Genomic DNA, 25,858 nt, shown 5'->3' with positions numbered 1-25,858 from the left:
AAGAAAACATAGTTAAACAATTCAGGCACAAATTTATTTGTTAACACATACCCTCAGTTCACAAATAAATGAACACTTATAAATTAATAAATAACAAATAATTAACAAATAAATTAACAACAATAACCTGATGCAGGCCGTCCCACATTTAATTCAACATTACTACTTATATTTTGACAACATGGCCACCCTCCCTTCTCACGCAACTCTGCTAAGGTTACGTGTACCATCAGACCCCTACTTGCATGCCGTCAACAAGGCACCGTTTCCCGAGCTACATTCCCAAATAAATAATAAAATAACAACAGCATATCTACATTATTTTAAGTTGAACATAACCAATAATGAACCTGACAGAGACCATCCAGTAAGAAGCTTCGTCCCAAAAGCCATCACTAGCCAACCACTTACCCTCGACTTGTCACGGCCCCGCACCGACGTGGATCATCCTTCCAGAGAGGTTCCCCAGGCGAATAAAGCCCCGGTCCCTCCCTGGAGGGGAGTTTTACCTCCAAGACTAGGTGACAACGAAAATGTTCGCAGGGAAAGATTTAGCAACGAAAAATGGCCGCCCCGCTGTTCACAAGGAAAAAAAACGAAACACACCTCGTAGACGATTCCTTGCTGCGCATGCGCGTACCTTCCCCTTCCCCTCTACCTCTGCTCCCTTGTTCGAGCCACGCTTCCAAATTTGGACGCCAGATTGCGACACCATACAGGACAGTGTCCTCAAAACCTGTTCACAAAGGACTAATGTAGCGGAAAAGCGACCAAGAGGAAACAAAACCTGGCGCGATGCAGCGGGTTTCTGGAACGGCGTATCGCAACATCTCAGAGGGCTCTGGCCAGCGACCCGCGAGAATTAGCTAACCACACAGCCTCGCAAAAACCCACTGTGCCCACAAACTACAGTCACAGAAACCTATATTTCACCACGGTGTGTCGCAATCATCAGGCCAAGCCTGGAAACGTAAATGTAAACCAACGAACGTTACCCAGACGAGATTCAAAAGCAAAATAAATTTTAAAATAAATTATAGAAATTTTCAATCCGTGACATCACCCCGGTCTACGAGGGCTTGTGCCCCACAAGCCAAACAAAACTCCTAAGAATAAATAAAGCAAAGAGGGCAAAGACTTACAAGATATCCACCTACTTGAGCAAGAGAGCACAAGAGGGTTGGGTTTTACCACAAAAACAAAATTCAATCTCTAAACTGGGAACAGTTAAACCAATGTTGGATACAGGGTAATAATAACAATTTTAATTTGATAGCCCAGGAAACAAATCTTTGCTGTTAGAATCGATGGTGTCTTGCACATCATAAGACTACTGGGATGACATACAACCAGGAGAAGCGTGAACCGCGGACAGATCAGCCCTAATTGAAGCTGGGAAGAAGAGTCCTTGAAGTGTGATCTGCAGCTCATACCCAGGATCCAGCATTCAGAGTATTTCTGCCCTCAGCCCGCCATCCTCGCAGCATGTCATCAGGGATTTATCCCAAGCGAAGCTGAACAAACATTTCATAACCAGTATCAGATTCTCACCAAAGAACAAACACTACACTTCCCAAGTTCATTTCATCAACAGGCTAATCGCTGTGGGGGGGGGGGGGGGGGGGGCTCATCTTTACTTAACTTCACATCACAGTAGTGTGTTTAAACAAGGACTAAAACAATTAACCAAAGATTAAATTATTTCACTAAGAAAGACCATAAAGTGACCCTATTAAATAATTATAAAACAATGTTGTCAAATATTTTAACTTTAAAGTAAAACAACTGAGTAACACAGTCAATCTCCATCTCACATCTCTTCTTTATCACATAAATGAGCAGTATGACAAACCAAATATGAGTCCAGGGGCATATTATTCTCCAACAACAACAAGGTATGAGTCTAAGGACAACAACAAAGATGATCATAAGTACATCAAGAAAAGGAAACAAACAAAACTAAGTTAAAATGGGATATTGGCCTTCAAGAGAAAAGGAATGGATTATATAAGTAAGGAATACAAAGGATAAACATCAGGAGAGGAACCTGAAATGTCCATAGGGTTAGGTGAAGTTCATGATATTCAAAACACACCTCCGCAGCTGCTAGCTACAGGACAGAAAAATGGCATTATCACTGGTTGGCCGAGAGTTACTAATTTCTTCATTCGGCATCATGTCCATGAAAGCGAGTCCCATTTTGATCATCAGTTTTTTCATTCTTTCAAGAAAGTGAGTTCACGTACACGCAGAAATTGATATGGGGAGCTTCAGAAGTATAACTCCTCAAGAGTTTTAAACAGCCCACCACACAACAGGGGAGGAAAAAGCAGTCCATCTCCTACACAAGTTCAACGGCTGCACAACACATGGTCCTCAGTCAGGAGGACATACTTGACGAGTAAGTGTTCTTCACAAAGCTTACATAATCGTTGAAGTCTCTTGATGTGGTACATCAAAGAACTATCTCTTCCTCATGAAAGAAAAAAAATGCAAACACTTGTCGCTATTAACTCTGCCTCACTTGAGAATGTGAAAACCAATTACACTGCTTTAGAGGCACAAGGGCAAACATGTTTGGACAGGGGTAGGGAATAGACCAGGAATAAGGCATTCCCTCCCAGGTTAAGTCGAAGTCAAGTGAAAAAAATATATTAATTAATCTTAGGTTAATTATTGCCTAGCCTCCTAATTCATCCTCGATTGTCGTTAAGATTCTTTAAACAAAAAGGACAACCTCTAACCTGAACAGTTAATCACAAAAACATTATTAATCATAACCACATAAGAGATCCTCTAATAACACAAAACTGTCTGACAACAGTGTACCTTTAATGAGGTAAACAAATCGGACAACATAAACAACAGTTCTGTTAATTAATCACACAAGGTGAGATAAACATGGATCTCTTCTCCAAAATCACTAACTAACTTAGTTTTTAATTGACAATTCTCAGTAAATTTCTCACGCAAATAAAATGTCTCACTGGTAGACGCAACCACAGTCTGTACAGGAGATGAAATTTCCTCAGTTTTTCGCAATTTCCACTTGGGTGACAACAATTTCCATAGCAGGAATATAATCATACACACTATGACACCAAGTATGAACACAGTTACACTAATTTACAGCGATAACATAGCATTTTCACTAAGAGCAGATACACGGGGTAATGTGCCAATCCCCACTAGACAAGGACTTCTTACAACAATTATTAACAAAGTGCCACCAATCACAAATAATGAAATACTTCGCAAATGCTTTAACAAAAAGTTTACAAATTCAACAGGATCTTGTAACTGTAGTTCCTCTGGCCGCGCAAAGGAACGAGAAACAACCAAATTTAAATGAGGTATAACAGAGGGCCAGTCCTCGTCCATACAATCTGCTAAGGAAGGAAAAACGGTGTGTAATGAAGCAGTTAAAGGTAAATCTTTAATTTCTTAAGTTTAGTCCAGGCAGCTGGAATCACATGAAGCATCTGAAATTTAGAAAAAGAAGGAAAATCACACGGATAAAGTTCATTAATTTTAAGATCATCATTCATGTACAAGCGACAATCGCAAGGGACCTCGATGTCCACAGTGCCAGGTTGATCGGCAGCAGCTAAAACCAAGGTTTGGTTCTTATTCATTAAACACCGTACGTCTAGTTGACCAAAAGGGTTGGTTAAGAAATAACATTCAAGGCCAGCCTGAGTGATCATGAGGTGGGTTCCAGAATGGCATATGTAAGCACACAGTTCACCCAGTTTTTCTGCAGTCACTCCCTGAAATAAAGCTTTAGGACATAGAGAACTTCCCATGGTATCACCTGAAAACCTGGGAACAAAACATAAGCTGTCTTCGAAGGGGCGACAATCCAACAAATTTCGACCCTGAATGTTCACCAGATGCTCATCATTTACTGCTAAAAAGTTGGGCTCGTGCTCTAAGTGGCAAGTGTTATTCTTCCAGCGGAAAGGTACCGCCACAAACTGAAATAGTTTTCAATTGTAATTAACATGTACAATAGGTATTTTAAGTTTGACATACAAGTTCTCTTGGTAAACATGACAGCGACAAATAGGCAAATGAAAATACATTTGTACTTGGGCAACACTAATGGCTAGCCTGTGCCCATATTTATTTAGAATCTTTTCCAATACTTGTAGTTCCTTTTGTAAATGATCCGGGGTAACCAAAACAGATGGGATCTTATGAGAACGACATTGGTCCAAAATTTCGATTCTAGTTAAAGTATGTGATTGCTTAAGTAGTTGGGCCACCAACAAGAGCTGCAATTGAAATGAATGACCTATATCTTGCCCCATACCAGAAAATTTAACTGTCATGGATTCTCTCAAATCTTTAAGGTAATTAGTAAGGTTAACAAATTTGGACTGGACTCGTTTTAACACACCGGACATAGCCTCATTAACCACACACATGGTATTACTTAGATTAGCCAGGGCGACATGATCATCTAGAATTTGAGATTCCATCACACCAACATGTTGTGCTATCTGTTTTTGATTCAAAAATAAACATTCAACTTGGCTGGTGACTGCTATGTCGCAACACCACCTATCAAATTCACCAATGAAGGACAGCCCCCGTTTCTATCTCTCTTCAAAATTGTCATCAACCAAATCTTCTCCAGCAGCCTCATTCAATTTTGTTATCAACATATCTGAATGAAACATAACCTGTTTAAGTTCCATGAAAACTTAACACCAGTCACCAGAACCATTTCTGGGGCAGGAAGTTAAAAGTACAATGCTCTCCTGTATGTCTGTTAGTTTGGTAAGCCATGAGACTTTGAAATTGAGTTGTACCTAAGAAGTATACAACGTCACCTGGGTTAACGGCTCGAAATGGGCCCCCACAACAACTCCGACCGCTTCCTGTTGTCGCCGAGGGGAAGAGGCATCTGTTCTGTTGACTTCCCCCACCAGCACGGCTACCACTAAAATACAGAGGTTCATCTTCTGTCAGTGGGCCCGAGAGGCTTACATGAAGCGACCTGCAAAACTCTTATATACGAATTTTAAGCACCAAATAGAACTAGAGTACCATCATCAGCATATGCACATAAGGGGGTTATTACACTCATTACAGCCTTTTATTAAACAAAACAAAACATGGCATAATCGATCCTCTGATAGCAGCTTAGACCCATCGTACTATTAACGAGACACTGGAACATTACCTGAAATAAAAATTAAACAAACATAAAATATAGACACACACTTACTTCATTACGATCAGGTTAGATTTGTAGTCAACCCCAATAACCACCAAAAAAAAAAACTCAGGACGAATAAAAGGGTTTCATATGTTCCACATTAGTCACCTAAAAAACATCTTTCCCACGACGACTCTTCTTCAGTCGATACAGGTTATCCGACAACTTGTCCTCTACTACAAAGGGTCCAAACCAGCGATGAAACAGCTTCTCGGAAAGTCCCTTTTTACGGATAGGGGTAAATACCAACACTTCCTGTCCAATTTTGTAACTTACAACTCGTCTATGTTTATTATACCTGCGTTTGTCTACCTGTTGCTGTTTCTTCAAATTTTCAGCTGCTTGGCGAAGCGAATCCTTCCAACGACTGCGCAACCCCAGACTCTCGTCCTCATCTACTTGTTGGCTTAGGTCGATCTCCAAGGGTAGGACGGGTTCTCGTCCATAGATCAGAACAAAAGGGCTAAAATTAAGGGTTTCTTGCTACGACGAATTGTAGGTGAAATTTACCAAAGGAAAATACTGCTCCCAATTTTTCTGCGAACTAGACACATACTGAGACATCATCATGGCTAGGGTACCATTTAAATGTTCACAAAGACCATTAGTGTTTGGGTGGTAACCAGAGGTCATTAAAGGTTGTATGTCCATTAATCTAAACAGCTCCTTAACAATTTTTGAACTAAAAACCTTTCCTCTATCGGTAATGATAGAGTTGGGTACAGGATGACGACAAATAATATGTTCCAATCAAAATTTAGCTACCTCTGTAGCATTGCTAGCAGGGGCGGATTTCGTTTCAGCCCACCTAGTACCATAGTCTATTGCAACTAACACATACTTATTTCCTGACGTCGTCCTGCATTCAAAGGGCTCGCAAACAGGTAAGGGTTGAAGTAGGCCAGCTTTCTTTTGAGGCACAGTCCCTACAACTACGTACGTACGCCTAAATTTCTTTAATCATGTTGGTCCAATAATACTGATGGGTGATTTTATCTATAGTGCGTGCTGTGTCTAGGTGTCCTCCAAAGATAGGGTTATCATGACATTCACTCAAAACCTCAGCTTTCAGATTATCATGTACCACTAACAGCTTTTCTTTGCCAACCGAGTTGGGATTATTTTTGTACAACACATCATCAATCAAAGATAAATTTTTGATTTGTCTGCTAAGATTACTGTTGAGTCCAGAATGGTTTTTAATTTCATTCATCAAAGGAACAAAACTAGGGTCATATTGTTGTAATTTGGCTAAATCAACATCCTGCAAAACAAATATCGGTAATTCAAAGGACTTATCTTCTTCACTTAAGGTGCCCTCATAGAAGGTGCAGTTTTCAGACCAAAGGGCAAAGTTTCAAAACAATAAGTTCCATCAGAAGTTACAAAAGCAGTTTTCTCCTTATCCTTTTCAGCTACTTTCAAATGGTGATACCCAGCATTCATGTCGAGGTGAGTGAAATATCGTGCTCCTGTGAGGTGGCTTAAGAAATCATCTATCCTAGGTAGGGGATACTTATCATCTTTAAGCAATAAATTAAACCGACGGTAATCAACACACATGCGGAAATCATTATTCTTTTTTCGTACTAACACAACAGGGGAACACCAGCTGGTGTCACATGGCCGAACTATATTGTTGTCTAATGTGTTCTTGCACAATTTTGTTCATGATTTTGCATTCTCCTGGAGACACAAGGTAGGGCACAGAAGAAATAGGAGGACTATCCCCTGTGTCAAGGAAGACAACTTTCTCTTTAGTGCATCCTATTTGTGTGGGATTCCAACTAAAACAGCCCCTGTACTTGTACAACAGTTGTGTTAGCCTCTCTTTTTGGTCAGGAGGTAAATTAGGGTTAGTATCCAATTGGGTCAGGTCAAATTGGTTTACCTCTCTAGCTTGTAAAATGTTACTGACTTCAGATGTAGAGGGGGCAATACACTCAAATTCATGCAAGTACCCTAATTTCATCCCAGGATGCAAGACTGTTGGATGATTTGCGGTGTTCGTGATCCATATTTGATTGTGTTGTTTCTGATTTACAATACTGTGAGGAACTGACACTGAAAATCTACTTTACACATCCTCTTTAGGCTCAAGCAAAACTTCATCAGGTAGGTCCCCTCCCTTGAAATAAACTGGTACCAACTGGTGTGTTCGAGCATCTAAGCGCAAGTTTTCTGACACCGACACATAACCTACCCTCAATATTTCCTTTGGCTGAATTTGGATTAAGTTAGATTGTTCCATTGAAATCGCTTGCTGATTGCCTTTACTAGGGGAGGGGGACGAATCTACTTGTTTTTGCCCCATCTGTTTACCTTTGTCCTGATAATAGCCTTTGTCTTCCCTCACCTCGGCACCTCGTGTGGGGAGACTCAAATCAGGATGGTTCAAAGTCAGAGACAAATTTCTATCTCCAATACACAAAATGACAGCACCATATTTACTCAAAAAGTCACACCCCAAAATAAGACCTTTTATTGGGGTCTCCACAAGCCCTACAGGGTGAGAATACCTAAACCCACCTAGTCCAAAGTGTAATCGACTCATGTATTTCAAGTGGTGAAGTTGTCCCAACACTCCCGAGAACACTCTGGGCTCTGCAGGCCTCCAGTATTTTGTTGGCATCAACCGATTTTCTAATAGTGATACAGCTGCACCACTATCAATAACACACGGGGATTTCTGTCCCAAAAATTTTTGTTGTGAGGCTCAACACCCCATCACGCTTGCAAAGGGACATTTTGTTTTCCCAGGACGAGTGGATACCCCGAATGTACCCCGTCCAGTCTAGTTTCTCTGTTTCTGATTACTGAGTAGAGATGGGCACCCTCTCTTCATATGTCCTTATTAATTACAATAGAAGCTGATGGGTCGTCCATCAGGGGTGCGCTGGGGCCTATTAAAGGGTCAAGGGCCCGAGCCTTGTGTTGGGTTTTTGTAGGTGTTACTCCTAAACTGATTGTTTGGTTGAAAAATGTTTCTGGTTACACTCTGTCTATGTTCCTCCCTAGGCTTAAAACCCCCCTGCGGTTTTGGTTGAAAACGCAGTGTTTTCACGTCCTCTCGTAACTAGATTAGCTGTTTCCCAAATTCAAGTAAGGTGCTTTCAAGTAAAGCATTACTAGTGTTATTTGTGTCCCTAATATTCATAATAGGAACATGTTCTGGTTTACTGTTGCTTCCCTGTTTCCTATCATGGCTCTTGGCATAGTATAGCCCTGCCTCAATGTTTCTAAGGTTCCCTAGCAGTTGTTTAACTGTATTGTTCGGAAACAACATAACTTTTTCAACAATATCAGAACGTAGCCCTCTTAAAAAGTACCTAATCTTGTTGGCTTCCGACATGTTTGAGTAAAGCCTATTGCACAAATGTAAGACATCATAAACGAAAGCCTCAAAGGCTTCCTCCCTACCCTGTATCCTTGACTTGAGTCTTAATTTCAAGTCTTCTACCTGTCCTACTCGTGTAAAAGCTGCCTTCAAAGCAGTGGCAAGCTCCTCAAATTTGTTAAGATTTTCTAACGTTTTTTTCTTAACTATTGTACCAACGCCCCGCAGGTCCCCTAAGGAAGGTTGGTAGATAGGAAATGCATTTCTGTTCATTCCATCCATTAACATTGGCTGCTCTCCTGAATTGCTTTAAAAACTCTTCCACATCCTCACACTGTTTCCCCCCAAAATGACCAGGGTCTACGAAAATTTTTCCGCCTCCATGTTTTAAACCTCTTCACAACCATTCCCTTACTGTAATTATCGTATTTTATCTTGTAAGTTGACAAATGGTTCTTCATCAGAGCTACAGTTTCCTCTTACTTCCTGTATTTCTGCTTTATCATCCTCACATAAGCTTATGGTGATCCTCTGCGACATACCTCAAACCTTAAAATTTTGTAATTTAAAACTTAAATCATCTCTGAGTCCATAATGCTTACTATTATTTAGCAAATGCAGGTGAAAACAAAAAAAAAAGAATTAATGACTGTTCCCAGTCCAAACCAAAATAAATTCAGCCTATTAATTAAAATCAACAAGTTAAATAAAATTTAAAATCCACTTAATAACTGGTATGGTAATGTCTCTCTGTGCCTGATTACAACAAATACCCTATGTTAAAACCTAAAGAATTCTAACTTAATTAAAATAACAAAAAAAAATTATAATTACATGCACTTAATTAACAACATAGTAATTAAACAGGTCGCTTGTTCATCCTAAAAAACAAGCCGACACTAAGTTAAACTCGGACCTCTTAATACCAGCTGCTGTAAGAAAAAAATTAATTAAGTAATTTTTTTAAAGTGTGACAAACAACATTGGCACTATTACCATTAATCCAAAACGTAACTAATAAAATAATAACTCAGCTGGCCCCACTTATCTTTCAATCATTTACCAAAGAATTATAAATTTTAAAAACACAACCCTACACAAGACTTACCCGGCTCCTCCACCGCTCGTAACGAGGCTCCGCAGGGCCTCCAGCAAATCCCTAACCTAAACATGATTATAACATTGGGGGTAAAAAAAAGAAAAGGTAGAGCACTATCATGAGGTACCCGAGACCTAGTCTCCTACCTATACAGGTAGAGTAGGGAAAGATTCACGAACTGAAAGAAAACATAGTTAAACAATTCAGGCACAAATTTATTTGTTAACACATACCCTCAGTTCACAAATAAATGAACACTAATAAATTAATAAATAACAAATAATTAACAAATAAACTAACAACAATAACCTGATGCAGGCCGTCCCACATTTAATTCAACATTACTACCTATATTTTGACAACATGGCCACCCTCCCTTCTCACGCAACTCTGCTAAGGTTACGTCTACCATCAGACCCCTACTTGCATGCCGTCAACAAGGCACAGTTTCCCGAACTACATTCCCAAATAAATAATAAAATTACAACAGCATATCTACATTATTTTAAGTTGAACATAACCAATAATGAACCTGACAGAGACCATCCAGTAAGAAGCTTCGTCCCAAAAGCCATCACTAGCTAGCCACTTACCCTCGACTTGCCATGGCCCCGCACCGACGTGGATCATCCTTCCAGAGAGGTCCCCCAGGCGAATAAAGCCCCGGTCCCTCCCTGGAGGGGAGTTTTACCTCCAAGACTAGGTAACAACGAAAACGTTCGCAGGGAAATATTTAGCAACGAAAAATGGCCGCCCCGCTGTTCACAAGGAAAAAAAACGAAACACACCTCGTAGACGATTCCTTGCTGCACATGCGCGTGCCTTCCCCTTCCCCTCTACCACTGCTCCCTTGTTCGAGCCACGCTTCCAAACTCGGACGCCAGATTGCGACACCATACAGGACAGTGTCCTCAAAACCTGTTCACAAAGGACTAATGTAGCGGAAAAGCGACCAAGAGGAAACAAAACCTGGCGCGACGCAGCGAGTTTCTGGAATGGCATGTCGCTACATCTCAGCTGGCCCTGGCCAGCGACCTGCGAGAATTAGCTTACCACGCAGCCTCGCAAATCCCGCTGTGCCCGCAAACTACAGTCACAGCAACCTATATTTCGCCACCCGTGTGTCGCTATCATCAGGCCAAGCCCAGAAACGTGAATGTAAACCAACGAACGTTACCCAGATGGGATACAAAAGCAAAATAAATTTTAAAATAAATTAAATAAATTTTCAATCCGTGACATCATTAACATAGTGAAGATACCAAAAAAAACATAAGTGAGGTCCAGTTTGCCAAACAAAAAAAAATGTTAAGAAAACCGAGCATGTAACACACAACTGTGAAATGGCACATGATAAAGCCTGCTTATATATCGAATAAAATTTCAGTATGTTCCTTATAGGGTCTGCTTTAATCAATATCATAGGCAACAGCTAAACATGCTAACTCATAAATTTTAAAGAATTTATTTTCCTATTGGCTGAGGGTCCTATATGCGAAAACAATGGGCTGCTAAACACCGTAAATTTCTTGGGGCAGAACAGCTCTTATGGCTTAACCAGTAGCATCTAGTTACGAAATGAGAGGTTCAGAAAAATAAGTAATATAAAGAACTGGGGGATTTATAACATTATTTTCTAATATTTCAAAAGTATTTCGTTGTTCCTCTCACCATTCAAACTTACCATTCTTTTTAGGTAAATAAATCAAATGGACTGCCTTTTTAGCCTAATTGAGGATAAATTGGCCAAAAAACTTAATAGTCTCTTTAAACCAGGTAATTCTTCTAACATCCTATGGTGGGAGAAATCCTCTGATGGCATTAGCATATTGAGGATCAATAGAGATGCCTTGAGACGAATATTTGTGGCTAAAAAATGAAATTTTATAAACAGAAAACTGAACATGTTGGAGTATTTACAGTCACAACCAGCCTTTTCTAGTCCAGAGAAAACTTCTTTTAAATGCTGAGTTTAATCATAAAAAGTTTCAGAGTACACAACAAGAACATCCAAAGAGTTGTATACAAACTTAAATTTGATATCATGACAAATCTGAACCAATAAGTATATAAGGATGTGGGCACCAGTAGCAAGACCGAAGGGCACACATGTAAACTGATTCAGATTCCAGGACACATAGATACTTGTGATTAATTTAGACTCTTTCTTCAAAGAAACCTGATGATATGCAGAACTTAAATCAATGGTTGTGAAATATTAAGGTTTGTAAATCCAATGAAAAGCTAATTAAATCAGGCAATAGAATAAAACTATATGAATTTTCTGATTAACGCGATGGAAATTGACAACCATGCACTGTTTACTGTTATAATTATGGACATTAGGCAGAACTTACATACTATGAATTAGACTGTTCAATTACACCTCCAGCTATTTATTGCTGTAGGTACTGTGTTTCTCATAAGATTTATATGAGGACGTACCAAATGAATAGGTTGATTAATGCATAACTTTACCATAACATTTGATTTCATATTCAAGAACTTTAGTAAGTCCTAATTCAGATGCTAGAGCTTTAGGAAAAGGTTCGCATACATTTTTAATAACACAATGCTCACCTTCAGGTATGTGACTCAAGGGATCACCTATGGTGTTACTGTTTTTGTTTACAATGATTTCCGCAAGTTTATCATGACACAGATAACAATCTACTAAATGTATTGACGTCTAACCCCCTGCCTCGCGGATTGGTTTTGAATTATTGCAAATGTGCCCGGCGCCAATAAGTTATTATGTGCACTGATACACGAGACTATCTCAGCGGTGATGGGGGGGGGGGGGGGGGGGTTATTGGCCAAATGGCGGGAGGCAGCGGTACATCGGTAGAGTCTTCTTCTTGTGCCCTTACTTGTCGTCTCAGGCGCCACACACACACAGTAATTAGTCACTACGGGAATGTTCAGAAAGTACGGAAATAAACGATGGAGTACACTAGTGGGTTTACTTTACAAACCACCCTCGTACATGGTGCTGCCCGTGTAGCTGACCTGTCCGGTGCATGAGGGAAGCTCTTCTGGCATACGTCGAGTCGCTGGCGAAGGCTTCACTTGTCCCGGCACGTGCGTCCCTCCCGGAGGGCTGAGTTCTGCTGGTGAGGCCGCGGGCCGCTCGCAGCTGCCCGGACCATTCCCACGCGAATTCCGTGCGCCAAAACCGAATGACCGGACAGGCCAACTAGATTGGCGTAATTGCACAGTGAACAATTTTGAGCAGACAAAACAAGCCTTCCATTGTTTTTAAAAGTATCACTGTAAATTGTTACCGAATTTATATCCATAAATCGACGACGCTTTCTCCTGTCCTGCATCGAAAGCGCCCTCTCGCATCTATCGATATATAGTTGCGGCATGGGCCGGTCGGCGCACTGCACTGCACACGTCGACACCACGGCAATGGGCAGTGATGGCCTTAGTGACCTGAGGGAGCCCCAACAGTTGTCATTAGTATTTTTAGGTTATGTGGCTACTTCAAGAAAATGCATTTCTCTTGCACGTCGAGAATAAGTCCTGAATTTACTATAAAATCTTCTTTAAGAATAAAATCCAATCCAACATCTTTAGGACCCAATTGAGGAAACAATCAAATAAAATGTGTAATACTTACCTTAAAAATTGTACATCAACTACAGGTTAAACATCATTTAAACAATCTCGCATTTAAAATTACATTTCACAACTGATTTAACCAAGTTTGACTCTTTTAGTTTTGTAAAAAATAATGTGAAATAATGGAATTGATGGAACCTGAATCCACAAAAGCATAGGTGTCAGAAGTGCTGAAATATATCCCATTGTGAGGTACTGGGAAATAATTGATTACCACCAAATTAGGAGAACTAACATTAGAGATCTGATCGGGGATATGCTTTCAAAACAAATCACTGATTTGACTTGCCTAAATAGTCATTATGCTGCGAGTTATTTAGTAAGTTAGGTTTGCAGGGCAAGCCATTCAATTCGCTTTCCTGCTGTAGGCATTTTTTTTGTTGTAACTAACTGCAGTTTTTGTCAACATGACCAGTTTTCTTACAGTAGTTGCATAATAGACCTTGAAAGTGCTATACTTATTTTTTTTAAAATAAAAGACCATGTTCGCTAGGGTGTGTTACTGTTAACTGTGTTAAGGTTACTTGGCATTGATAGCCAGAAAATCTGACATTCTGGGAGTAAATGTACATATGGTTAAGTTCAGAGAAAGCTAAGGGTCTGGTTAGTAAAAACCAATCTGGATCGCTCTTCAGGGGACAGGGTATCTAATATAGTGTTAATGATTTCCTGCTTCGTTATTGGTGAATGAAATATGGCTGTCTGTAAATAGTTAAAGTGAATGAACAGTAATAGTCTGAGCAATCTGGAGTATTAAAAGAAACTGAGAATATCCTCATGGAAATAAATATCAAAAGAAATATTGTGTGCAAAAGCCAAGTGTGTCTGTTCACTCAAAGGACCAAAAGAAAAAGGGCAAATTACCTCCAAAAGCGGTGCTTCCTGTATGGTATTGCTTTGGTGCAATTTAACAATTAGTTACAGAAAATCAAAACATTTAGGCAGGTGGAGCCTATTAATCACAGGAAATTCCTTGAACAACATTTCGACAGAGGCTTGTTTGTTTGTATTTACCAGAAAACATTAAGAACTTAAAGATTGTTTGATGATGCTAATGTGTGTGGCATACCTGATGATGCACTGAAAATAACACGAAGATTAAACCTCTTGGGCTGTGGCGATGTAGTGTAGGTTAGGCTAGGTGAATAAACAGCACCACACACATGATTAATGTACCTGCAACATATGAAAGGCCTGGATTTTCAGCAGTGGAAGTGGACAACACAGGCACTACAAGATTATTACATTACTGTAACATGGATGAAACATGCATCAAGTATCGCAATACAAAAAAATTCAGTTTCTCAGTTACTAACAGTTTCAAATAATTTTTTTCAACTGGCACATTCTTAAATGAGGTTATCTGTACCTCTGACAACATAGGGGATTTATCTTCCACCAAACACTAGGCACGTTTGTTCAAATGAACCAAACGATTTTTTACTCTAGGTTGGGAGATGCAAAATTTCGTAATTGAGATTTAAAACTAACTCCTGCAATACCAGGATATAACTTGCGCACACATTAATTTCCTCATTGGGATTGATATTTTTCTAACTGTCATAATCGACAAAGGTATGACTCTGAATGACTGTGCGCAGTGTTTTGAACAATGTGGTCACTGTGGCATTCTCACAGGATATACTACGAAGTTTTCTCTAAAATATCAACTCATCATTCAAAAGAAACTCAAGGACAATAGTGGAAAGTATCATGAAACATTACAATAAAATGTACACAGCAAAAAAACCCAAACTATTGCCACCCCCAATCCATGCAAAAAATGAGGCAGCGACACGTACAAAACAAAAATTTAAATATGTGGAAACAACACTACAAGATTATGTACCAGAGCCCCGAGCTTGCTACAAACTTTCTTCTCTACCCCTTTGGTTATGTTAACTAACCTTACCAAGATATGTGTCAGGGAAACCCGATGAACATGCTCAAAATTGTAAGAGAAAAGTGTATGTGCCGACTGGACCACCAAATCACCGATAAAATGTAAAAAAAAAAAAAAAAAAAAAAAAAACTAGTGATTATCAAGAAGTTTGTATTTAAGATACACAGAATTTAAATTAAGATGATGGAAATTGGTTGTAATTAAGTAAACAGAAAAATTTATACGGTGGTCAGTCTACTAGTGGTTTATTACGTAACAAACATAGAGTATTGACAAAGATGAGTGTTATATTCAGCTCAAAAAGATAACAATCATAGAATTTCATAATTTTTGGGGCCCCAGCAAGAAAGGTATTTACACATAAATTGTGTTTAAATAAAGTCACTGTGACCGTGTGTTTGGTCACAAAATGTTTCGTTTTAATATTCTACATTAAAAACATTTAAGGGCATGAGAAAAACATATAACCTTACCTGTTTACTATGTGGAATTTTCACAGTTTGTGATATTGCAAGTCATAGACAGGCTACTGATGTGTCCTGTGAAAGACTGTAAAATTCAAGCAAAAACGATAGCCCAAGTAGAGGGCTCCTTCAAAAACAAACTTCAAAATCAGGGGTACCATCCGAGATCTTAGCAAGAAGAAGAAGAGTTGCCTATGTATCGATTGTTCGACTACAGTGAAGAACCTTCTAGAACTTTCTGTAACTGTCCCAGACTTTCTGTTTCATCCTAGAGAAATTGCAAGGACCATCAAGAAGACACCACGATGAATCGATAACATCAGAGATAGAGAGGGGCAAGAGAGTATGGAGTTCATAGGAGAGCTAAGTTTAAGTTTTGTATTTGTTATTTTCTTTCATGGCCAGTAAATTTTCTAAGCCTGAATTTATAATGTTGTGCAGCAATAGTTGAAAAATTCGCCAATGTATCTGACTCCTTCTGTTGGATTTGTTTTGTGCATGATGCACCTGATAAAACCTAAAGTATTTTTTTTGTTTATGGTGTTCATAATGTTAGTTTAGCTTTAATATGCTCTTGTTTGCAAATACTACGCCCCCAATTCTAAAACCTATAGGGTTTTGGTGACCATATTTGTTTCAGAGTATTGAAAATGACTTATCTCTCCGAAGCCTTTAATTCGCCTGTAATATGTAAATTTATACTGTGTTAATTTTCCGAGTTTTAAAACATTATCACTTTAATCTCAAACATTCGTTTTAAAGGAATCTTTGAGATATATTTTCTGTGATAAAAAAATCAATTTTGACCTAAAAATTTACTGTGGATCCGATTATTTATGTTTTATTTGGTTTATGGAAAGTTTTTTCTGCATACGTATGTTTAATATTACATTGAATAAATTTAACAGTGTTTTACAAACAAACTTGTTTTGTCTTGTTAATGTTCTGCCACCTTCTAAAGTTTTCAGCATTAAGGTTATAACCTCTGATTTTTTAAAAATTTAATATGAATGTTAGGTCCCATATGGGCAAGCAAGTGTTTACCTTGTGAGTTGTAGTGAGTGTTTGGGACCAGATGGTACCGGCCTCATTGGGATTATATATTTCAAGTTTGGAATTTAGATATGATGACCGAGTCTTTTTTAAAGAAATGCACACATGCGGGATCATGCTTTACACAAAAAATGTTAAATGTGGTATTACTGAAAAAATCGTTTGAAGAATAAATTTGCCGCCAATAAGGGATGAAAATTCATCACCCCCCACTCCAGATCTTAGCGGAGTTTTATCTCAAGAAGCGCATGGCTGAGATTTCACAACACCAACTCGTGCAACCGCCCACATGTGGCCAGAAAGTTCCTGTTACCACATTAAATCAAATGGATTAGTTCGCACTACGAAATGTATGTAAGCACACGATGGCTGACCAGATACGAATAAGGCCAGATTGACCTTTCCAACGTGAAGATGACCCTAGATGACAGTAGTTAGATGTACACATTAAAAGAAATTTTCTTGCATATGAAAGCAACACAATAATAAAACAGGTTGTGTTCCAAAAAAAATACTTTGGACTTAACAAAAACATATTAGCTATTTAAAGTCCTTAAAAATTTTTTAATATCTCGAGGGATTCACAATGTTATTAAAAATTGTTCAACTGTTTTTATTTAAAAAATCAACTAAATTTTTGACATTACATCTGAAACATTAATACAAAAAAACAATGGACTTACATTATGAATAAATATAAAGAAGTTACTCAGAGAAAACATTAAAAAACGAAAGGCAATATGGCATAAATTTGGTCATAAAAAAATTAAAACACAAGGTTAAGCAAAATTGAGCAGATGCCTCACATCATTTGTGCAGTGGCACAGTACCTGCAAAAATATTTATCCGTTTTGTCTAAACCCCATTCAATTTTGCCAGTCCAATTACTTTATTTTTAATTAGGTGCGTGTTGTTTGAGTGGAGTTTACTTCAGTGGCACAGTTGGATGCACGCTGTCTTTCAGGGAGAAAAGTCTGATGTCGGGCCGTGGATAAAACATGAGTAAAATTTTATTGTCTGAATTCGACACAGGAAATTTGACAAAGTCAATGCAACAGTCAAAAGAAAATGACAAAAGTTCTCCAGCGAGCTAAACATTAAAAATTAAGGGTATCAAGATAGTTTAGAAGCATTAAGTAGTAAAACCTCTACCACTTCATTCAGTTTAATAAAAATGTCTAATATTGCATTAAAAATGTATAAAGCAATCTGTCTTTAAAGTATACAACATTGATTTCCATACTGAAGATACAAAAATTATTGATTTAAGAAACATACCTATTAGATATAACTGGCATGTGTAAGATTACAAAGTATTGAAGTAAAACTTACAGAAATTAGTGATAAATTTGCACATGCTTTGAATATATTAATTGAAATTTCACGGAGTAAAAATACAATAACAACCATGACAATTTTAGCAAAAACTATCATTTGTGCATTTACACTTTTAATAGCATTATACTTAAACACTGTTTTAAAGAACATTACCACGTGTAGATGTAAAAAAACAATACAAATTTGGTGGAACCTACTGCACACACACACACGACAAAAATTATAATTTTCTTTTATGTTGCTAGATATTTTATGTTGATAGTTACACCAAGATTATGTAGCTTATAACAAGGAAAGTTCTTTTTTTTTGGGAGACTAAACTATAAACCTTTAATTTTCAGCCAATTTAATAACATTTTCACAATTGTAAATTTTCCCTTTGATAATATGTAAAATGTTATATATGCAGTCTTAAACAATGAGTCATTCGTAAAGACCTCATAGCATTACCTCACGTATTGGTAGAACATTAGACTCGCAATTAGAAGGACTCGGGTTCAAATCGTATAAGTCATACCTTATTTAGCTTGGCCATGGTTTCCCAAAATTTCTTCTGGTCATCGTCAGGTCCTCATATTTATCTTTCTATGTAGTATTTGTCTGTGTCATCGACAGGGTGCAATACACCAATCAAATAAACACAATATTCTACGAATTCAGAACAATTTATTATGTTAATAATATGTATAATATATTTTAATTTACTTCTTTATTTGTCTTCATGAAAAAAGTCTCTATGTGTATCATTTAGTCTGTACAAAACCAGTTAATATGGTATGTTTTAACGTAGCCAACATATTCAAACAAGTCGGCTGTTACATTTGTAGCTCCCGATAGGGAAAACAAGAAGAAGTGTTGATTAGAGCGAACCGTAAAACAGTGCGTTATGAGAAGCGCAAAAAATATTTATTGAGAATATTACAAACTCGAACAAACAACACTCATAAAGGCTTGAGGACATTTATAGCAGCGCACTTCTACTTGGAGTAGGCCTATTACTTGAATCAGAACTAAAACGAAAAAAAAATTCTCAAATTAACAAACGACAACATTAATACAAAAAACCGTCAAATAAGTTATCCCAATGAACAAGAACAAATATTGAGTGACAGCAGTAAAACAATGATTAATCTACAATAATATACACAATCTTGTGTAGCCGAATGATGGTAAACTTATTAAGGCTTGATAAAATATGTTCATAGCTGTGTGCAATTGCAAATATGTTCGTCGTGGTCAGTCACTATGATAAGGTGTGACACTCCAAGATTGGAGTGCCACATTATTTGATTTGTTCTGGAGTTGTGTTTCTCCGAGCGTGTCGAGAGAGTTCGGGTAAGTTCGGCGGTGTTCGGGATTGTTGAGCTTGCCTTTAGTTTTTCTGGAGTTGGTAGCAGTGTGTCTGGAGGATTATGTGCTAACGAGCGATGTCTGTAAGCAGTCGTTTTTTGGTGGTCAATGATTGAGTCGTTAAAAAAAAAGGACTGCAAACTAGACTAAGGGGTGTGCAACGAGAAAGACTGTTAACGTTAATTTTTCTTTAATTTTAGTGTCGTTGAAATAGATGCGCTCCGGCCTTTGTATTTTGAGGGCGATATCCTGTGATGTTGTTCAAGTTGTTCAATAGAGGATTGCTATTTGCCGTTACAACGAGTAGGCATCCAAAATTATGTGGATTCAATTATTTCTTGAGTCAGAAATAATCTCTCCGTCTTCTGATGCTGATCGACGGCCATTGAATTTGGGGCTTTCAGTCAAATGGCGAGTCCTCGGCCGAAGCTGGTGGGAAGAGATTCGTAGGGAATGCTGTGGCAACTTGTACGAAACAGCATTTCATATTCGTACATACTCCGTATTATTTATTTGGTGAGAAATAATATTCCTTCTTCTGACGGTTAGCTGATTGACGACAACTCGGTTCCTGGTTTCCGTTCAAATGCCGACTACAGCATCGAAGAGACGATTCCCGTTTTCCGTCGCTGTGGCTGCTTGAATGGGGCTGTCATGCTGGTGCGCAGTTAAAAAAGGAAGAATCCGAACCAATTATCCCTAGTATTTTAAATTTCCGAGATGGGCAATTAAAAGGTTAACTCTACGAGTCAGCTAAAAAACTGTGTTTGACGTCCGAGTTTATAACCTGTACTCCTGTTTTTCAAAGTTCGTAGTGAAAGTGAGGAAGGTCATTTTCTGTGCATGCTAACATTGTTTTTTTTTTTTTTTTTTTTAGGATTATGAGTTAATCACGTGTTTTTTTTTGTAATGGCTTAGCGAAAGTAGGTGCCCCGACACATTTAACCAAACAGTCTGTGTGGTGTAATAGCAATTCTTAGAGTAGTGATGGGGTTCTTTTATTGTATTGATAAATTGAACTAATGATCTGCATATATATTTTTATTCACGTGGTGTAGCAATGCAGGAATGCAATAGCGATGCAATTATCACCTTTCAAATGTTGTACAAAAAGGGTCAATATATAATTAACTGGAGTTATAATTATATTGAATTAATCCATTGAAAGCTGTGATATTATGTGTATGGTGCTAAATGTGATACATATGTGTTAAAAAGATACTGAAAGAATTTAGAAATTGCTGGAACAACATTCATACTGACTCAGAGGAAATGACTGATAGATCGTTTTTGTGAATTAAACCTAATGTGAAAAAGCCGAGTTTCTTTTAAACTCGCTGTGGTAGTGTATTGGTCGAAGGTTACATTTACAAGCAGTGCTGACTCCACGACGTACCTTAAAATGGCATGTATTACCTAGTATTTTAAGCATTATATTTTTCTGTGATACATACATTTTTGTTATACAAGTATGATCTTTGTGATGAAGGTTTTTTTTATTAAGCTGTGAAACTCTAAGAGAAAATTATTTGTATCATAAGTGGAGGGGAGAGTGTGGATTGCTGTTATGGATAGATTGTGGTATAGACTGGTTGTCAATGTGTCCGCTGGTGCACCAGGTCAGGAAACAGTAGTATTATATAGCATGAGTTGTACAGTCTGAGCTACCCTAATGCGCTGTGAACAAACCCCTGTCTTGTAGTTATTTTTGCTCCCAATTATAATTAATTCTATTTCTGATATTTTGGAAGTGAGGCACCTTTTAGGAAGAGTTGTAAGTTGAAAGTATATTACTCTTTTATGCAGAGTTGTTGTTGCCATTTTGTAAGAATGCTTATTGTTGATTAGAATACACTACTTAACCACTCCTCTCATGGTTCCGTTTTTTAAGTAGCTTCCTTCCGCTTAGTCCCCATATTTGATTGTGAGGAAAGGTCAAGCAGAGGGGTAGGTGCAAAAGGGTTAGGGTGTTTATCAATATGCAACAATTACTGTGGGGCAATTCATCAATGATTTAAAAGGAGAGACCATTTTTTAAATATGTGACGATGATAGTCATTGTGTGTCAATTTTTTTGGATATAAGTCCATACATGTGTGTGAAATGGAATGAGGAATTTGAGTACGGAAATGAGTGTGAATGCAAATACCAGGATGACGAGTCCCTAGATTAATGTGTAGATAATTGCGAAAATGATAGCAAAGGTAAGTGAATATATGATGTGCCGTAAATTAGGAATTTCGACACGTTTTTTTTTTTTCTAATTTTATTATAACTTTAAATTTTTTTTGGAAATTTTTTTTGCTCTATAATTTGGTTACTAAAGGGCGATTTACATGTTGTTAGTCTGGTGTACTCCCCTAAGTTAAACTTTGTGCCAGTAGTCTGAAGCACCCTTCCCAGAGACGTATCTGATATTTTGCAGATCTAATACTTTGTTGGCAGCTCGCTTAAAATTTCCCTCGCTTACAGGCACGTCCCAGTCCTGTAACGTTACTTCACTTCATGACTAAAACCGCCTACAGCAACTCTGGACGAGCTGTTACCATTTCTCAGAGACAAGCTGACCATAGCCTTTACTGTCACGAATACGTATTAGGTTCACTCCCCTGGAAGCATGTCATGGACGCTTGTTCCCAGCGTCGTTGCGTTTCCCCCCCTCTTGAGTTCTAAGAATTCGCCTAAGACCAATGACCGGTCATACACTCCAGCAGGCAGCGACCGTCTCCAAGGACGCCTCGCATAAAAAATGTGTGTGCCAAGATGGACCACCCCATGACACCTAGCGGCAAATTCGCGAACCTCCCAGCCAACTTACCCTGTAGGCCGCCAGAGTGTAGCATCTGACTGTCCCTTTAACCCTTGGTTTAAGCAGACGCCTTTGGCGAGTCGATTCTTTTTTTATTTCAGACACCTCTCAACAGGTAGCGCTAAAGTCGGCCAGTGCTACCAACTTCGAGACTTCAGTCAGAGTTTTTTTTATGATGCCCACTCGGGGAACTTCGAGACCTTTCGGTCCGGACTCCCAGCCCCCCTCCCCCCCAAAATGATTCAAGATTTACTTTTAATTACGAGACGCGGTTCTCCGCGAGACACTTCGCGTCGCGACTGCAGACGGACCTTTTTGAGATTATCGGCGAGTCGACGAGACACTGCAAGACTTCCATCCGGCTGCAACCGACTATGTAGTCGCTTAAATAAGGGATGCTATCCCTATAATCTTCTTTATGTAGTTTAGTCCATCTGCGTAGTACAAGTGTAATAGTTATTTTTCTTTTAAATTTATTTCTTTTGAAATGAAGAAATCAACCGCCCCCAGCCGCGTAATCGCGGGATCCAGTTCCCGGCTGGTGACGCATCTGTAAATAGAAGCCAACTCCCCTGTATGGTGAGTGACAATCCGCGACTTTCCTCAACCTCCCCTTAACTTTTCCGGGCATTTTCTGCCCCGTATACTCTCTGTGTTCAAGTTCTGATCAGTTTTGATTCGGACTGTTCCAGACAGGGTCCGAGAGCCGGACGCCGAATTGGCATTTTCATCTCCCTTCCACAACAGGACACAAGCGCCCTGGCATCATGTACCCGCGTGATCTCCGGGAAACGAAGCCCCGACCTCCGGTGCTTCTGTACCTTTTGACTTTTTTCTGAACTTTCTTTAAATTACGTCGTAAGATGCAGTTAATTAGATAAACATAATTTCTGGACTTTAAGTATATACACTGGGATTATTTAGACATATTTGTATTTTTTTTTATTGGTTTATGTATTTTTAGTAAATGAAACGTTTGATAATTCCATGTACGGCCGGCCATTAATTTTTTTTAATATACCTGAGAGCTGTTTGAGAATGTAATTAATATTGTACGTTAATATTTTCTTGTATCTGTTATAAGTTTCCTCAGTATGGAGTAATTATATTTCAGACGGAATCACACCTTGTTTTTGTTCATTTCTAGTAAACTGGTGAAACCTAAAGATCCACCCAGCAAGGCAAAGATGGTAATCAGACCGTGGTTTGCTGCTACAAAAATAATAGCAGTTGGCATGGTCAGAATCTTGCTACAATGAGTTCGGAAAAAAAAAGTATAACTGTAAGTGCAAATATATATGCCCATGAAAGTCGATTTATAGGGAAATGAGTGCGGTAATGTGTTTTGAGTCTTTAGTCCATGTGTAGTCAAGCTGATCGTTGAATGTCTAAATTTAGTCTCTTGCCAATATTGTGGCTGCTTTAACATTAATTTTTAATGTTTTAATGAAGGTTTTTTTATCGGTAACCATGGTAGGAAGAAGCTGCCCTAATAATGTTTCCTTTTCATTAATATAATAAAACAAAATACAGTTTCATTTTATATAATATAAAATAAAACAAATCTCCCCCATAAATAAAAGATTAATATCATTATTATTCTTGAATAGGTCAAAAGCTAAAATTATATAAAATAGTAGTTATATCTTATATATTTGTTATATATAGTAAAATAAAAATAGTTAGGTAGTCTTTCAGTACTCACCAGTGACATGTAAACATCTAACCTCGGTTAAGATCAAATACGTGTGTTCTAATGTTGTTCATGTTCCGAATAAACTTATAATACGAAACTCGGAATTTTATGTAGAATTATTTAAAATAAAGCCGAATGTGATAAATAAACTGAAAAATAGAATATTATTTTTCAAATACCAAAATTTCTAGATGCGAATCACACAACTGCTTTCTGCGCCCGCAGCTATAATTCACTTCTTGAATCATAAACGTTGCTTGTCACCATTATGTACAGATAGCAGCACGGCTCAGATAAAATACTTAAAAGTATACTAAACCTTGGCTTTGGGCATGATTCTTAACAACGAATTTCATAAACCATTGTGCTGAAATTCACTAAATGGTTAGTTCAATTAAGTTTCCGCACACGTTAGAAGTAATAATTCTATGGAATTTTTTAAATATTACCTGAAACATTTTAAAACACATATTATAACATTAAGTTTATGTTTGTTTATTTGTTTTTCCTTAAACAACTTAAATCAGTCAGTAAAAGCTCTTATAAGCAAACTTAACATTATTGAGCTTATTAAACATTATAAGTACAAACCATTATTTGTTTGTTATTAAAAAATATAAAAATATATAGTAACGAGATTTGAATCACGTAAAAAATTCACCAAGCACGAATTCTACCGCTGTGCAATAGAGTCTGTTGGCACATTGCAAGGAGAATATGTAATTATTATCATTGTAATGTCAATTTTCATAAGTTTTTTTTACAACTTGTGATTACTTTTTAATATAAATATATTAGTTAATCAAATATATTCCAGAGTAGGTAACTATCATTTGGCCCACCAAAACGGTTGTTATGTTCCCTTATATTTACGAACGTTTCTCTAAACGGGTTTATGTTGCTACATGAGGGTCCGCCATCTTTGTGGCACATTTCCGTCCATCGACTTCCGTTCTATTTTCACGATATTACTGCTACCAAATACCGTATACCGATAGCTAAAATGTTTCACATCAGAAATTGAGTGCATCCGAATTACATTCTTACAAAGTAACAGATTTTTGTTGAAATTAATATAATATAAAATAAATAAAACTTTTCTTTAATTATGTTATCAATAATAACGTTTTTGACTTTTACATGTAGTTAAACACGAAGTTTATTCAGGAGTATGACGGATTCAAAAGAAAGAGCTATTTAACGATAATATATTCACATCTCACTTTCGGGGGGAGGGTTCTCTTCAATTGTATCTCAAACAAATAAACACCTTTTTCTAGCAATAGAGCATATCTTTACTAGAATTCGTTTAGTATAACTATCACTAAACTAGAACTGAAAGTCAGGATACTGAAAATAAAAACGCAACCTGAAAAACCATTTAACAAAAAACATTTATTAATAAAATAAATAATTTTGAACAAAAACAATATTTTAAGACCTTCCACCATCCTCTGGAATGATTAAATAAATAATTAAATACATAAACATAAACAAATCCAGTCAAGATCTCATTTAAACAAATATAAAAACTATCAAAAAAAATTACCAAGGTAATAAAGGAAATTAACAACTTGGCTCCTGTGACTTAAACAAGGACTTATTAAGATTATAACATTACCTTATATTAAAAAAATTATAAATAGCGACGATCTGTAATGATAGAGACATTTTAACAACTTTAGTTTACTCTTTTTGTGAGCTTCAACGCTATCTTGCTCCTAACGTCGTTAGTTATTCCACACTTAAGTATTGAACTTACCAAGAACATTCATTAGCTAAAGAAAAAAATTTCAATTATTAGACTGATTTGTTCTATAACATCCTGTGAAATATGTAAGAACAGATTCGTGTTAAAAAAAAAAAAAAACTACAGAGCCTACATTAATTAATTTATGAATACTGAAAAAAAATCTTATACCTGTGACCTTTTTTTAATGTTTCTTTTAACACCG

The 25,858-nt window shown here is 37.6% G+C and overlaps 1 protein-coding gene across 14 annotated transcripts in view; it reads right to left on the bottom strand.

The window, feature by feature from the left end:
- The window catches only part of LOC134529384 (basic salivary proline-rich protein 3-like), a 342,223-nt gene that overhangs the window by 52,949 nt on the left and 263,416 nt on the right, over positions 1-25,858 (bottom strand). For 2 of the 14 annotated variants that reach the window (XM_063363391.1, XM_063363389.1), the window contains exon 12: positions 4,839-4,948. The exons of 5 other annotated variants lie outside the window; for them this stretch is intronic. In XM_063363391.1, the coding sequence (XP_063219461.1) occupies positions 4,839-4,948 (110 nt within the window). Of the gene's footprint in view, positions 1-4,838; positions 4,949-7,058; positions 9,729-10,451; positions 13,102-14,359; positions 14,467-25,858 lie in introns of those variants that run through there. 7 more of the 14 variants (XR_010074556.1, XR_010074557.1, XR_010074554.1 and 4 more) reach the window with 7 other exon arrangements.

The sequence above is a fragment of the Bacillus rossius genome, chromosome 2 (genome assembly GCF_032445375.1).
Source record: "Bacillus rossius redtenbacheri isolate Brsri chromosome 2, Brsri_v3, whole genome shotgun sequence".
NCBI lineage: Eukaryota > Metazoa > Arthropoda > Insecta > Phasmatodea > Bacillidae > Bacillus > Bacillus rossius.
Note: the sequence above shows the minus strand (reverse complement) of the source record. Positions and strands in the feature narration are given on the sequence as shown.